General features: G+C 54.0%; 1 protein-coding gene across 1 annotated transcript in view; it reads left to right on the top strand.

Annotated features, from left to right (window-relative positions):
* HYDIN (HYDIN axonemal central pair apparatus protein) overlaps positions 1 to 15,478 on the top strand; it is a 150,582-nt gene that overhangs the window by 108,762 nt on the left and 26,342 nt on the right. Inside the window, exons 33-50 of the mRNA XM_059825082.1 lie at positions 244 to 393; positions 1,537 to 1,776; positions 2,057 to 2,225; positions 2,771 to 2,962; positions 3,799 to 3,969; positions 4,610 to 4,783; positions 5,970 to 6,178; positions 6,642 to 6,794; positions 7,096 to 7,279; positions 7,758 to 7,899; positions 9,719 to 9,881; positions 10,636 to 11,268; positions 11,724 to 11,936; positions 12,397 to 12,599; positions 12,780 to 12,962; positions 13,183 to 13,302; positions 14,612 to 14,771; positions 14,877 to 15,049. Coding sequence (XP_059681065.1) covers positions 244 to 393; positions 1,537 to 1,776; positions 2,057 to 2,225; positions 2,771 to 2,962; positions 3,799 to 3,969; positions 4,610 to 4,783; positions 5,970 to 6,178; positions 6,642 to 6,794; positions 7,096 to 7,279; positions 7,758 to 7,899; positions 9,719 to 9,881; positions 10,636 to 11,268; positions 11,724 to 11,936; positions 12,397 to 12,599; positions 12,780 to 12,962; positions 13,183 to 13,302; positions 14,612 to 14,771; positions 14,877 to 15,049 — 3,632 coding nt within the window. The remainder of the gene's footprint in view (positions 1 to 243; positions 394 to 1,536; positions 1,777 to 2,056; positions 2,226 to 2,770; positions 2,963 to 3,798; positions 3,970 to 4,609; positions 4,784 to 5,969; positions 6,179 to 6,641; positions 6,795 to 7,095; positions 7,280 to 7,757; positions 7,900 to 9,718; positions 9,882 to 10,635; positions 11,269 to 11,723; positions 11,937 to 12,396; positions 12,600 to 12,779; positions 12,963 to 13,182; positions 13,303 to 14,611; positions 14,772 to 14,876; positions 15,050 to 15,478) is intronic.

A 15,478-nucleotide genomic window follows, 5' to 3' on the forward strand; every position in this document is an offset into this window, starting at 1 on the left:
CCTGTTCACTAGCTGATGCTTCACTTCTCTGCCATCTTCACCCATTCCTCCTCCGAGGGCAGTGCTTCCCCATCTGCCTGCCCTGCCTATATGTCTTCCCTCCAGCTGTAGACCAGTGGGGGCCGCGGCTGGTTTGGACGTGGGTGCTCTCAGCACCGTGACAGTATCTCAGAGCACTGCAGGACCCGAGGGTCTGTCCTCGCAGACCGAGGAGACCTCACACAATTGTTTTTTTGCGCTCAGGGGGACAAGCATTTGCCAGTGAGGGTGCGTCAGAAGCTGTACCAGGAGTGGAAGACCAAGCCCCGTGTCTTCAAGGTGTTGCCCTCGGCTGGAACCCTGGCTCCAGGAGAGCGATGCAATGTGCGAGTCAGGTTTTCACCCACGGAAGAGGTGAGATTGGCGGGTGTCACCCCCAGGAGGTCTGGCAGGGCAGTGTGGTAACTAGCCCAGCTCAGGGAGCAGGAGATGAGGTCTATCTGCACATGGAGCTTTCTGCAAGCCCCATACCCACTGTGCCTCAGTTTCCCCTGCAGCGCACTCTTCTGAGAGGGGCTTTGAAATGCCAATGAGGAGCTGGCACAGAGAGCATCAGGGCACTGCAGTGCAGCTCCCTCTCGGCGCATGGGGGGAAATCTGCTTGTTTCCCCTCGTCTTCCCCCTTGCATGGGTGTGTTTGGAGGCTGCAGCGCCCTGGTGCAGAGCGGCTGGCACGCTCACAGGGGATAACTAACCCTGGAAGGGCTGAGCTAGGCTAATCCTGCTGCTGGTACCAGCAGACAAAACAGCCACCAGACCCCTTCCTGGGCATGGCAGGACGGTCACCTGTAGTGGTATGCTGTCAGCGGTCCCTGTGGCTCTGGCCCAGCCTGCCTGCATGTTCCCAGGTAGTTTGGGAGTCAGCATAAAGGACGGAGTGTTCCCAAAGGTAGTTTGCATGCGGCCACCATGACTTGGAAACTGGCAGTGTGTAACAGTATGGACACGAGTGTTTCCACGCCTAGGAAGCATCCCAGGGATGTTTTAATTGCTAGTAGAGCTGTAACCATCTTGTCTCTGGCTTTAACCAGAGCCAAGCCCTGAGCATGGAGGAAGACCCTTATTTCTAGCCCATGAGAGCTCATCTGCCTCCTTCATGTAGCTGATGTTTGCCTGATGCAGCAGTGCCAGGACTGTGTCTGGGCAACATAACCCTGAAGAAGGAGGTGAAGCAGCCCCTGAGTCCTGCGGGAGCTGAGTCCCCCCGCGAGGACCTTTCTTATGAGCATTGTGCTCCCTCGTGACTAGGTGGAAACATCTGATAGTCCATTTTAGATCCATCTGATCCCCAAATATCCAGTTACACTTCACACCAGGATTCATCCCAGTTCCTCAGAGCCAGCATGCAGGTGCCATAGCCCCTGCTATAAGTTAATATCTGTTTTCCATTCAGCTTAGAGGTACTGGTAACATCCCTGACCTTGGGGCAAGGGTTGAATTTGAGGCCCTGTCACCTGGGACTTCACGGAGGAGCTTTCTGCACTTCTCTCTTTTCAGAAGTCCTACAGAAGCGAGATGAAGGTTAACATTTGCCAGCGCACCCAGCCCCTCCAGCTGCTGGTCTCGGGGCAGGGGCTGGAGCCACAGCTGGAGTTCAGCCCCGCGGTGCTCGACCTGGGAGCGGTGCTGCCGTACAGCCGTGGGGCGGAGGGGACGGTGGTGGTGAAGAACCCCTGCGAGTTCCCCATCGAGTTTTACTCGCTGGAGTTCGACCAGCAGTACCTTGCTGAGGAGCAGGTGAGAGGGGAAGTCTGGTCCCCACGTGTGTAATCCTGTAGCTCCACAGTGCTCCAGCGTTCCCAGGCTTGTGCCGGGGAGACGGAGGCAGTCCCCGGAGCAAAGCCTGCTGGCATTTCAGGGTTAGCCAGCTGGGCTGGCAGGCTGTGGAGGGGCTTGGATAGTCCGTGCTGTTGGGAGGAAGGAATGAGGGAGAAGATGGGTTGGCTGGGGAGTCTGTTCATGGGATGGAGGTCAAGAAACACATCCCATACATGGTTTCTCTTCCCTACGCACACAGATCCTGCAGACACTGAAGGACTACGATTCACACAACACCTTATTGCTGCCTCCACGCGCCCCGGGTGAGAAGCTGCCCCCAGAGGTGCTGGAATACTACCAGCACCAGAAGAGACTGCAGGATGAACAGGCACAGTCCAAGACGGGGGAACCGGCAGGTCAGGACAATGGTGAGGGTTTGGCATTGGCTGTCCTGAGTGTGGACACAGCAGGGAGTCCAGCCCAACCTCCCCTGAGCTCTCCGTGACCTCGTTCTCCACGGAAAGTCCATGCTTTTAGCAGCCACCTCTTCCCCAGCTTGGTGGAGGAATTCCTGGGGCTTGGAATGTGCATCCTCTACCAGCCCTGAGTGCAGCCTAAGCAAGCTCATATCTGCCTGCCATGGACTGGGGAAATAATCAGGATATCTCCTTGTGTCCCTCATCCACAAGCAGTAGGGCTGGATGAGTTCTTCAGCCAGTAGAACCAGGTCTAATTTCAATAGCTATTTGATATTTGCTCCTTCTCAGCAACAAAAGCACAAGCTCAAAATTCCCCTGAGGGCAGAGACAGCCTGGGCAGGCTTTCCTGGGCAGGGAAACTCTGCCTTGGGAGCTTCCCTTCTCGGGAAATTTTCCGTCGTTCGCATGTGGCCATGCGAAGTGGCAAATGGCAAAGAGCAGATTACCTGGCCATGTTCACCCTCTTCTTCCCTCCCCATGTCCTTCCTCCTCAGCAAACCTTGAAGACGTCCGGACGCGGTCAGATGAAGGAGGAAAGCGCTCTGCTGGGATTGTTGACACCATCTCATCCCATAGCTCAGTCGTTCCCTCCACCATTTTTGATGAAAGCCCCTCCAACAAGGTGGTCTTTAAATCTGAATGTGGAGAAGAGGAGGAGGAAAGTGCAGAGAAAAGACATGGGACAGGTAATAACCCGAAACCCTTCACCTATTTTACGTCTGTTGTGGCAATAGGGCCTCAGTAGTGGACTTCAGTGTCACCTCCATCACTTCACTGCAGCCTGGTGCCATCTTCGCTCCTGTGGGCCCTGAATCCACTCTTGCATATGAAGTCTGTAGGATCCTGAGAAGAGTCTGGGGCAGGGAAAAGGGAGAGGCCAGGGAGGTTTTGCCCAGGTTTGCCAAACGAGCGCCTTTTCTCCCAGGAGCTGCTGGGATCAGGATGGTGATGGTCCCTTTCCTAGGCAGGGCAGCGCGCTCTCTGTCCTATATGACGTTGCAAGCCAAGATGGCTTTGGCTGACCTTCCAAGGGCAAAGGTGGCAACTCTTTGTAAATGCTGTTATGGTGAATTCAGAGCCCAGCACATCTGCTGCTCTAATATTCCTAAAGCATCCAGCTTTTGGATAATCGCTTAATTCCCAAATGGAGGAGCTCCCTTGGGACTGTGTAATATGCCCGGTTCTGCCTGTCCCCCCCTTACGCAGCAGGACCTGGGACCAAACTCCCATGAGGACCATGTTGACAGTTCAGGGAAGGAGACTTGGCCCAGTCCTTTTAGGTATTGCCAGATGCTCGTTCTTTCCTCTTTCTGCCATCCTGTTTACTATAGTCTGAACAGGAACCTCTCCCAGCATCTAGGGCAGACCCTGATCTGCACAAGCCTTAAGGAAGGGGACGGGGAGACCCTGGGCGTGACGTTGGTTTCGGCAGAGTCTTCTCTGCCAGGATCTGAGGGGATGGGGAGGATGATCAGCATCACAGGTAGGCAGGAGGCTGACTTTTCTACCCGGTCCCGCACAGCAGAGCATCGGCACAGCACCGCCAGCAGCAAGGAGGCCGTGGGAGAACTGGATGACAGCCCTGTCTATAGAGCTCTCGCCCGCCACCTTGGCATCGATATCTCTGCAGAAGGGCGCGCAGCCCGAAACCGCAGAGGGATTGTTGTCATCGTCCACGGGGCACCCCTGACAGGTACGTGAGCTGCAGCCCTTGGCTGCAAGGAGGGGGGGAAGCAGGAGAGGAGTATCCTGGTGGACCGTGCTGCCTGGTTGATCAGTTGAAGCAAAGCGAGGTAAGCCACAGCTTTGCTGGTACGTTAAACGGTCCCAGGCCTTCACCTAGCCAGCGCAAGTGGCGTGGCTCATCTTGTGTCCATACAGCCAGGCTCTGGTTCCCCCAAACAGGGTGGCCACGTCCCCGTTGCCTTGTTGGGACCACGTTGCCTAGTGTCCATGTTGCCTTGTGGGAGCAGTCCCTAGCCCGTACTGCCCCCAAACCGTGCCCAGACGTTGCCCGAGACAGCGCTGTCCAGCACAGGCTAGCAAACGGTCTGAATGGTGGTGGGACAGGGCTCCAAAGCCTGGCCCAGGGTTGAGGTTACCATAAGGGATGAAGTGTTTAGGTGAATGTTAAGTGGAGATGATCCACCTGACTGTAGAGGACAACACTTCTAACCATGCTCAAGCTGCCTCCCTCGCGGTTTCCCCTAAAGTGGCATTTTGCTTTCAGACTGTCCTTGAAACTTTGAAATCCCATTCGGGGGCTTTCCAGAGCCTGTCCCTGAAAATGCCGCATATGCAAGTGTCACCAAGCAGTCTTCCTCTCTCTCAAGGCAAGACGTCGGCAGCGGTCGCCCTGTCCAAATATTACGGTGCTGCGTGCTTGTCCATCGATGCTGTGGTGACAGAAGCCATCTCGGACAGGAGCAGCTCGGCAGGGCTCCGTGCCCGGGAGCTGTGCATCAGGGCTGCCGTCGAGCGGAGCCACAAGGAGACGGAGGATGCCGGTAAGGAGAAACAGTGAACCCAGAGCAGCGCTTTGGAAACCCACCGTGACCATCCGCTTCTGCTTGCTCCAGAGAAGAAGTTTGACAGCCCTTGGGTCTCTTAGGGAACATGGGTGTAGAAATGCAAAGTCATTTCATAAAGCATCTCAGGTTATTAACAAAATCTCTATTTTAAGGGCTCAGAGACACTTTTACTGCCGCCGGGCTTCTCAGCACATGTTCCTTTTCCTAGGAGCGGTGAAGCGCACCTGTATTTTTCTCAGGGTTTTTATATATTTCCTCAAAGCTGAATCCAGCTTCCTCCTCATGGCTGTCAGGTAGAACTGCTGCCCACTTTAATGAGGAAAAAGCCCTCTGAAGCGGCTCGTTAAGCACTAGAGGATTAACTTGGAGTGTGGCTTCACAAACATGAGAGGAAGGGAAGAATAACCTCCCGGGGGAGTTTCAGATGGGAGACACACTGCAGATGAGCTCTTTTCTCCAGAGATTTTCCTACACACGCTGTCAGGTCGCACAGCTTGTGCATGTTGTGCTGTTCTCCACGTGAGACCGGAGGCTTTTAGGGAACTTTATTGGGCAGTTGATGCCCCGAGCTCTGCAGGCTGAGGCCGGACCCTGGCTCTGGTGGGGAGAAGTTTTGCATCACTCAGCTTTGAACCTGGTTGAGTTGGGAGCTGGTGGAAGGAAGAAGAGTGTGGTTTCTGGCTGGGGGTATCCCACACCGGAGGATTTAACTCCAGGGGAGACGGGTGACTGCAGCCAGGGCAAGGCTGCGTATTACAGTCTTCGTGTGAGAATGCAGGACGGGTGCAAGGTATGGAAATGATGGTCCTGGAGGACAAATCCTTGGCTTGATCCACCCGGGAGGTACTGTGTAAATGGCATCACCTGCGTGCATGCTGCCCTGTTTGGAGGGAGGGCTGTCCCTCCCTCCCTAGGAGGGACATAGGGCTGTGCATTGAAAAGTCTGTAGCTTTAAAATCCAGTATCTGATGGTGTGGTTTATCGTGCTAATAAGAGAAGCAAGGAAGGAGCTGCTCCTGGGAAGCAGTGCTGCTAGTCCCTGGCAGGCTGGGGGACGCGTGCTGCATCCCTGCGAGGGCACAGGGCTGTGCCCATTGGGGTGGAAGGTGCCTGAAGCGCAGGGCCGTCCCCAGCCCCGCTGAGCCGTCTGTCCCCTCCGCAGGTCAAAACGCAGATGTCTTCCTCAGCCTGCCGTTCAGCGCCGAGGCCAAGCACAGCTCGGACGTGAGCCAGTCCAGCTCTGGGGACAAAGCCAGCCTGCATTCCATCAGTTCCCGAGGCCAGGTGAGTGCCGCAGCGGGCAAGAGGAAGATGGATAGCCACACATCCCAATCCCAGAAGCAGCATCCAACAGATCTGACAGGCTCCCAGGTGAAGTGTGATCTGCACTGGTTAATGCCTGGGACCTTCCAGTTGCCTTTGAGAAGTGAAGAGGCTGCTTGCAGTGGGGGCTCTGTGCCACCCAGAGCCTGGTGCCGGGCTGTATAGCGCAGAAAGCCAGCTGGGCAGGCTGGGGATGGCTCAGGGTGGGAACGAAACCCTGTGCACCAGTAGAAAAACTCTACTGGGTCTTACGGTTTGTTGGCAAAGTGCAGTCCCGACTAACGTGGCTGCAGGCAGTGGGCAAAGCTGTGGGATGCTGTGCCAGGGGCTTGCAAGCTTGGGTCTCTGCTGGCCGAGGGATGTGACCCGCAGGGTTGTCCCCTGGAGCTGCTGGTCTGCAGTTTTGTTCTGGTGTCCCGTTACTGAGAGAGCCCAACTCCAAGCCCAGCAGCTGGAATTGTTTAGGGGGTTCCAAAGTGGCTGATTTTTCTTGTGGTGCTCAATGTTGCAGGGCTCATCCAGTTCTAATCTCATCTCGCCCTCTCCGTGCGTTCCTGCGCAGCGATGGCTGAGCATCAGTGGCAGCGCGACAGGAGAGACAGGCTTTATGAGCTGCGTGCTGCCCGAGGACCTGCTGGTGGCCATCCTCTCTGACAGGCTGCAGGTACGTGGGATGGGGGCAGGTGAAACATCCCTGCTACAGAGACAGGCAGCGAGACACAGAGAGGTACAATTTGGAGAGGAGGAGATTTATATCTGCTGGTGGAAGAGTCCTGGGCTTCGTGCAGGGATCCCTGGGTGAAGCTGCAGATGCCATAAGTTGGCAGAGCACAGGGGAAGATCAGAGCTGGTCTGAGCTGATGCGCTTGGAACAATGGCTGGTGTCCTTTGACCTTGGGGTTTGACTAGCTGAGAGCCCAATGCGTGCGATAGCTGACTCTCTTCCTTCTCGAATTGATTCACAGTTGAGTGACTGCTACCAGGGAGTGGTGTTTGATGGCCTGGAGACCCTCTTTGCACGCAACACGGCGTCTGCTCTCCTCTGCCTGCTCAAAGCTGTCAGAAATCGGCCTTCTATCTATTTTGTGAACTTGTTGCAGGATTATGCTTCTTGGAAAGCCAGAGAGACAGCTGCAATAGAGCAAGAAGGTGAGACTCTTCATCTCCATACTTCTCAAATCCTCTCTCTCAAGCCCTCAACCTTATCCGTGTGTATCTGGGTTACCAGCAGAGCTTGTCAGAAATGTTTTTATTAATCTTTCCTCATTCTGCTTCAGTGTAGCCAGCGCTCAGCGCCCAGTTGCTTAAAATACATCAGAGCTGAGGCTGTAAAACTTATCTTGGTCTCTAACATTAAAGCTTGTGCCCAAGTGTGTGGCTCAATAACTAAGCACCGGCCCGCTGCCCACGCCACTGGTGCACGTGAGCCAAGCAAGGGACGAGAACTCGCTGACCGGCGACAGTTTGGGGGATTATCTGAATTTTGGAGCTGGGATATGAGCTCCCCAGTATCTCCTGGCCCGATGATAGGCTGGGCCGGGGCAGAGCTGTGAATCCTCGCAGCTCACCCAGAACAGCAAGCTCTGCTTGTGGTCGCTAATGGTTTCTCCTCTGGTCTGTGCCGAAGGACGGGAGCGGGAAGAAGCTGCCAGGAGAGAGAAAGCACGTCTCTGGGAGATGGATGAGGAGGAGTATGATGCCCTCTCTGAGGAGCAGAAAGCTCAGTTTAATAACAATATACGACAAGTCCAGCGTGAGAGGAAGAAGAGGTCTGTAAGCCTTCCATGGGTAACTCCCCAGGACAGTGTCCCTGAAGGGTTTCCCTGCTCTGGAGACCCTGGTTGAGCTCAGAGGGGTTACAGAGCAAAGGCCAGAAGTGTCTATTACAAGGGGCGCAAGGATGGCCAGTACTACCTCCCTGGTTCCCAATGGAGGAAGGAGCTTCCTCTGGTGAGACGCAGGGAGCTGGGCTCTGTCCTTGCCTTGCCACTGCGCTTCTGAGTGTCTCCAAGTTAATTATTTCAATTCTCATCTTCTTCATCCCCCTTCTTCACCACTGGGGGTTGGTGTGAGGCACAGCTGTGCTGGCTTGGTTTAGATACCAGTCCTTCTGCAGGTCAAGTCCTTGCAATGCCGATCTCCCAGGGTTTTTCGTACTGAGTGACCCCAGCCATAAAAGCTGGTGTCCTTAGGCTCACCTTCAGCTGCGGCAGCAGCAGCTGAGCCCGGGAGAAGCTCCCATCCAGCAAAGCAGCGTGTTCAGGAGGATGCATAGGATAGGCGTAAGACTGTATTAGTCCCCGCCTGAAACTCGAGGAGGGATTTGCTTAAAGCAAACATGTCTTTCAGCACTTCTTTCAGCCCAGGCTGAAGTTTGTTTCCCTGGGAGGAGGTCACTAGGGCTGCTTCCAATTGTGATTTCCAGGACAGACAGTTGTTGTGGTTTAAGCCCAGCTGGCAACTAAGCACCACCCAGCTGCTCGCTCACTGCCCCCCTGCCCCAGCGGGATGGGAGAGACGATCGGAAAAGTAAAAGAAAGCTCGTGGGTTGAGATAAGAACGGTTTTGTAAGTGAAACGAAATGAAATAATGATAATAATAAAAATTGTAATAAAAAAGAAAATAACAACAACAACAAAAAACCAAACCAAACAAGAAAGACAAGTGATGCAAATGAAAATAGTTGCTCACAACCCTCCGACCGATGCCCAGCCCGTCCCCAAGCAGCGGTTCCCGGCCAGCTTTCCCCCTAGTTTATACACTGAGCATGACGTCCTATGGTCTGGAATATCCCTTTGGTCAGTTGGGGTCAGCTGTCCCGGCTGTGTCCCCTCCCAACTTCTTGTTCACCCCCAGCCTGCTCGCTGGTGGGGTGAGGAGCAGAAAAGGCCTTGGTGCTGTGTAAGCGCTGCTCAGCAATAACTGAAACATTTTTGTGTTACCAACACTGTTTTCAGCACAAATCCAAAACTCAGCCCCATACTAGCTACTATGAAGAAAATTAACGCTATCCCTGCCAAACCAGCACAATAGCACAAGTTTTCCATGATTCACGACTGGGTTCCAGGAGGAAACCTCCTTGTTCAGAGCCTGCTTTGCAGGAGGGCAGTTCCTGCAGCCTTTACTTTCTGATGGATGTGACTGTTCTCCCTAAGGAGCAGGATATGCCCAGGGAGAAGGGCTGGATAAGCCAAGGAAGTATTGGTGCAGGGATAAGTAGGTGTTAGTGATTTGTGAGCTGTTATACACCGGGAAATCAAGAGAGGACTTCAGGCATCAGTACGGAGCGATGGTGGATCAGTCTTCGGCAGTGTGCTGGAGGTCTCCAGGTGGACCTTATTGGAGAAGCAGGGCAATTTAGGCTTTATGACAGCAAAGCCTAGATTTGGCTGGTCCTGGAGGTCCTCTCCCACCTTTCCTCACTTTGGATGTTCCCAGCCTCCCCAGGTTGAGGGAAGTACATGGAGATGATCTAATGGTTCTGCTTGGCCTCAGGGTCAATGAGTGAAGCGCAGGACCAGCTGGGATTGCGGTGAGTCCAGATTTCTGGAGGTGACTCTCAGGGATGTTTTCTTTGGCTTGCTGAAGGGAGATGGAGCGGATGGCTAAAGAGCTGGCGGAAAAGCACCAGCGGGAGCTAGAACGCCTGAAGGAGGAAGAAGAGCTGAAGAAGTCTAGGCGGAGCAAGAGAGAGCTTGGAAGAGACAAAAATAATGCTTTGGGGAAGAAAAGCCAGCCTGGAGTCAGACAGGTGGGTGGTTGTGTTTATAGAGATGAGTAAAAGCCCTGGGGACCTTCCCGCTGAGTTGGACCGTTCCCCCAGAAGCCAGCAGTCACATGCAGCGCTGGGGACGAGTACCTGGCCATGAGTAACACGTGGGGCTGTGCTGGGAAACAACAGCCGGTGTTGGATCATGCTGCTAGAGGTGTGTTTTCCCATGGGTTTGTTGGAGAACTGCTCTTCTAGGATCATGCTGCCTTGGAGTCACGGCTTCAAGTAACTCCGTACATTCACTGCGAAACCCTGGATAGTTTCAGTCCAGCGTTTCTCCCCACTCTGCATGTGACTTACACCTCTGAGCCATGATCCGTCTGGGATGTGGTGTCTTTTCCTACATGACTGGCAGGAGACACCACCAAGCCTTAGGTATTCATTAGCAACCAGACTTCCCAGAGTCAGCCAGCCACAGGGATGCTCAGCACACCACAAATGAGCCCAGAGGACTGCACAGGAATAAGGAGGTGTCTTAAGTTCCCTGTTTGGGTTGGGAAGCTGTTCTGTTCTTCATCTGGTTTGCAGGAGTCCTCATCAGTCTGGCACTGGGGAGTTTGGTTTCAGTTGAGCTAAACTGGGTACCAGCTGCATTCTGAACTGGGATTTGTAGAGCACCTAGCACAGGTCTCGGACGAGGCTTGGGGTGCTATTGTAAAGGTCATCACTGTACTACAGCATTTGAGTCGGTGCTTTGAAATGCTCACTGCTTTTTCTTGCTCCTCCTGCCCAGAATATGAACGCATCTACCAGCAACACCGTGTCCACCAGCAACTGGTCGGATGTCACCGAGGGGGTAGACAAGAAGGGACCTGTAAAGGAGCGCCCAGACTCTGTTGCAGGTGACAAGGAAGAGACGAAGAAGCGAGGCAAGGTTCCCCTGACGGATGCGTGCCCAGCGGTGGTTGTGCAACCCTCAGACCCAGAACAGGGGGAAACCAAAAACGAGGCCCTGAGTGACAGCGAGAAGAACTTGGTCATGAGGTTTAAGATCTATGAGGCATCGCAGAAGGACGTCACACATATTTTGTCATCCTGGGACAGGGTTCAGGGTATCCTGCTGTTCCCCCTGAACCAAGAGGAGGTGCGGCACCAAGCAGAAGACCAGCGCCGGTATTTATCCAGCCGCAGGAGCCGGAAGGACAGAGAGAAGCAGCGCGCGGAGAAAGAGCGCCTGGAGAAGGAGCGACTGGAAAAACTGAAGGCTCTTGAGGACTCCAAGTTATCTCGGTTGGAAGGGGACGGTGCGGAAGGGTCAGCCAGAGGCCAGGATGTCGGAGTGCCCTGCTTGAACATCCAGGTGCTGAGCTCAGAAGATGTGAGTAAGAAGATCCTGGAGAGTGGCAAGCTGCCAGCAGCAGAGCAGGTAAAGCCCTGCGAGGCTCAGATGCCGTGCCTGCCATGGTCTGGGCCCTGGTGTGTTGTGTCCTGCCAGGTGACAATGGGACAGAGCCTTGTCCAGGCCACTGATGATGTTCCACAACGGCTCCGCAGCAGCCACATGGTTGGGGAGGTTCTCAGCATCCCTCAGATGGGTGGAAAGAGGGAGTGCTCTCTCTGTTCAAGCATCCTGTCTGTTCAGAGAGTTTCCCAGTCTGGAAATCATTAAAAATGGTCCCAGGGCAGCTGAGTCGCTCAAGGGAGAGGTTTCTCTCTAGGTCCCGCTTGTAGGTCCTGGCACTGCTCTGGAGCCTGCCCACCCCACTGGGCATAAAAAAGCACTGTACTCCATATAAACAAAAAAACGCATTGCCAAAAGCTCCTTGCCTTTAAGGAACGAGTGTGAGGATGAAGGTGATGGGAGTTTCTCTTATGCTTTAGATCCTGGATGACCTGGGACTGGGTCCTTCCGGGCCTCCTATTCCCCCTACGGCTTTTTACTCTGTGGTCCACTACCCGGAGAAGCGGATGCTCCCTGCAGCAGGAGAAGCCCTCAAGCACTTCGTCTTTGTTGTGCCAGAAGATGCTGCTGCAGAAGATGAAAAGAAGGATATGGAAAGCCCTGTGGATGCCCCGACCATGCCTGCAGTGAAGGTGCCAGGGCAAGGGACCAGGCTGGGTGGGGGCATGGCGGGGGGGAGGATGGAAAAAGATCACTGTGGAAGGGCAGTGAAGACATGACAGGGTCCCATGTCTGCAGGCATCCCTTTTGTCTGTCCGAAAGAGACAGCTGTGCTTGAGACATAGGGCGGTTCTGTAAGACGAGAGAAAAAAAAAAATCACCTAAAGTCCTCAACTTCCCTTGAGGAGAGGGTCCTGGGCGAGGAGAGGGTCCTGGGCGAGGAGAGGGTCCTGGGCGAGGAGAGGTCTCGTAGGCAAAACAAAGTCCAATAAGGAAGCCCAAGTCCCTGGGCAGATATGAAACCAGCAGATGCTGGTTACTTATTTATTCTTTCTCCTGTTTGTTAGCAGACCTGCAGCTTTCTTTGCAGGATGGGGATGTCTCAGGGCAGGTCTCACCTCTCTCCCTTCTCTCTCTCCTCTTGGTGTGAAGATGCCAGAGGAGCAGGTCACCCCAACCAGGGGCCGGTCGAGGAAGCAGAAAGCCGCAGGCAGCCGGGAGGCTGCAAGGGAGAAGCGGAGCTCCAGCCGCAGCAGGCGAAGTCTCCAGGGACCAGGCACCGGAGCACCCACACGTCCCCCTGAGGCGGACCAAAGTGGCATGGACGTGGTCCCGTGCCCAGGGAGATCCGTCAGGTGAGCTGTGAGGGAGGAGGTGATCCCTCTGCCTCATGTCCATCTTGCCAAATGAGGTCCATCGTCCCCAGCTCCACAGGGACCCTCTGCTGGTGCCTCCATGGGATGGCGAGTTCACGACCCTCCTCCCTGTCTCGTTTGCTCGTTAACAATGTCTGAAGCCTCCTCTTTAATTGCCAGGCTGAGCAGCTGCCGGTGGATAGTGCCTGCCCGCGGCGAGGTGGAACTGAAGGTCCACTTCAGCTCCACGGTGCTGGGCCAGTTCGATCAGATGCTGCATTTTGAGATCCTGGGGACAAACCGTCTGTACCAGCTCCCCTGCAGGGGCACCTGCCTGTATCCCACCATCAGCCAGGACCCGCGGTAAGGCTGGCCCGTGGTAGCCTTCCCACACTGCTCCCTCCTAAACTCCGAGCCAGGGCTGTCCCTTGTACCCCTGTGGCCTTCTGGCTTGGGCAGAGCGTGCTGCCTGAGCTGGGAACCAGTACTGGTGCCTCAGCCACCAGTAAGGGTTATGGCCTTCTGAGCAGGTTTTCTACTTGGAGTATCTCGCAGCTCCTCATTCCCTGTTTTTTCTGCCTAGGCTGGTGTTTCCTCACTGGAGGAAGAGCAAGGCCGATGACGATATAATCTTCAAGCAGTATGTCACGGACACAGGTGTATTCCACTTCGGACCACTGCTGTGTGGGAAGTCAAGAGACCGGTACGTCTTGATGATCTCTTGATGTTGGGATGGAATCTCCAGGGCATTGTGCTTTCATGGACATGCTTGAGACATGCTGTCCCCGCGGCACAATTCCGGGCAGGCCCGGGCAAAAGACCTGGGAGATACCTGGGGTTGAAGGACCGCAGATGTGTGAACTTGGGTAGATAAACAGGCACATGAGTCTCGGAGGAGCTGGGAAGAGATGGAGATGATCTTCCAACATGGTGGGTGCCTTGGTGGCCAGAGCCACGTGTTGCTTCCAGTCTGAAGGTGACTTGGGGCAACTTGTGTCCCCCCTCCACATCTCAGTTTCACCACCTGTGAAATGAACTTTATGGTGCTTTTTTAAAGTGCTTTGAGCTGAACTGAACCAGCACTTATTCTGTTGATGGTTTTGTAAACCATTCATTAATCTGTAATATTAGTAAGACTTTGAGTTGACCTGCCAATATGCGTGGGGGGCGCGGAACCTGCAGAGGAATAAAAATGGGAATTACGTTTTCCTGATCCTCACTGCTGGATGAAGTCTTCCTAAAAAAGTTGGCATGGTAGCTGCTGGCGTATTTGTATTTTTAACATCGCTTTTTTTTTTAATATTAGAAATGAAGTTCTTGTCTTCATGGGAGCTCTGGAGAGCTAGTGGTATTTTGACAACCCAAGGAAATTAAATCAAAACAGTTTAAAAAACAAAAGAGGATCTTTAGCTAGGCTGATGAATGGTCTCAGGTTTCTGTTTGCTTTTTTAACCCTTTAACTCCAAATTCTCTTCCACACCTGAGAAGAAGGGACACTTGTAAAATTTAGCATTCCTCTTGGGAATCAATCCTTTCTATTTTCTTCCCTCAGACTTTGGGCTAACCCATGAAATACAAGGCAGCCTTGTGACTTTTTTGAAAGAGATAAGCTAAACTACTTTTAAAACCTCTTTTCAAAACCGTTTCTTTATACCCTGCAGGGAAGGAAACCCAACAAAGAAGGGGGAAGAACCCATGTGCCTGGTGTACTTTTATTTTTCCAGGCGCCTTTGAATTTATATTTTATAAAACGCTCTTTTAAGTGGCCTGCGCATCGTCACGCCTCTGGGATGGAGGCACCGGGTACAGAGGTGGACATCAAAGTAACGCAAGGACGAATGCGCGTACCGTGCAATGTGCCCGTGAAAGTGATCCTTTCTCCTAGCCGGCTTGTTAGACCACGGTCTTCCAGTGCAACCTCCCGCTGCCGGGACACAGTGCTTTCCTCGATGTGTGACGAAGACAACGGTCCCGGCATCTCCTCTGCAGCCTTTTCCCTTTTTTGTGGACAGGTACAAGGCGCTGCAGTATCCCAGCAACTGCGAGAAGTTAACCATCCTCAACGTCACCCCACTGGAGGCAGAGGTGCATTTCTTCTTTGAGCATGACATCAAGGCAGACACGTTCCTTTTAGACCCTCCCAGCATGAGGCTGAAACCTAACGAGAAGCAGGTAGGAGACGCACAGGTAGGGCAGGCTCTGGTAGAAGTGCCCAGGAGCCGTTCCTCCTGCTCACTGAATGCTCTTCTGTATTTCTTTTTGCGGGGACGGGGCTAGGAGCTGAGCGTTTGGGCGTACCCCAATTCCGCTGGCCTTGTGGAAGACAACCTCATCTGCTGCATTAAGGAGAACCCGGAGCCGGTGGTCTTCCGCCTGTGCTGCCAGGGGGTGCAGGTGGAGCTGGGGGTCAGCTCCAAGCAGGTGCATTTCGGCAGGCTGCTTCTGCACAGGTCAGTCATCCCGCGGCCGCTCTGCTGGCAACGAGAGCTGACAGTGGGCTTCCCTTCAGCTTCTCTCGCCAGCTGTGTGGCCACTCAGGTTGGAGGCTGGGCTAGCATCCCTTTTTCTTCCCAGCAATTCCCAGTCTCTTGCTCACCATTCCTCGCTGGCTCTGATATCCTGTAACAGCCACGAGCTCCATAGCCCCCCAGCAATGCTGTGCCATGGGCATCTCGATGCATTGGTATCTTGTCTGCTGGTTGCAGAGCAGTCCAGTGGCTCTTCCTTATCTCCCTTCTCTTGGATAAACGTCTGACACCAAGCTGTCCCCCAAGGACCTCACCTCTCAGACTTGTGACATAGGGAAAACATTAAAATATGGTTTCAAACGCATGGCTAGGGCTGCTCCAAGTTGCATTCAGTTGCAAGGCTAGCATGAC

The sequence above is a fragment of the Gavia stellata genome, chromosome 15 (genome assembly GCF_030936135.1).
Source record: "Gavia stellata isolate bGavSte3 chromosome 15, bGavSte3.hap2, whole genome shotgun sequence".
In the NCBI taxonomy this organism is placed as follows: Eukaryota; Metazoa; Chordata; class Aves; order Gaviiformes; family Gaviidae; genus Gavia; species Gavia stellata.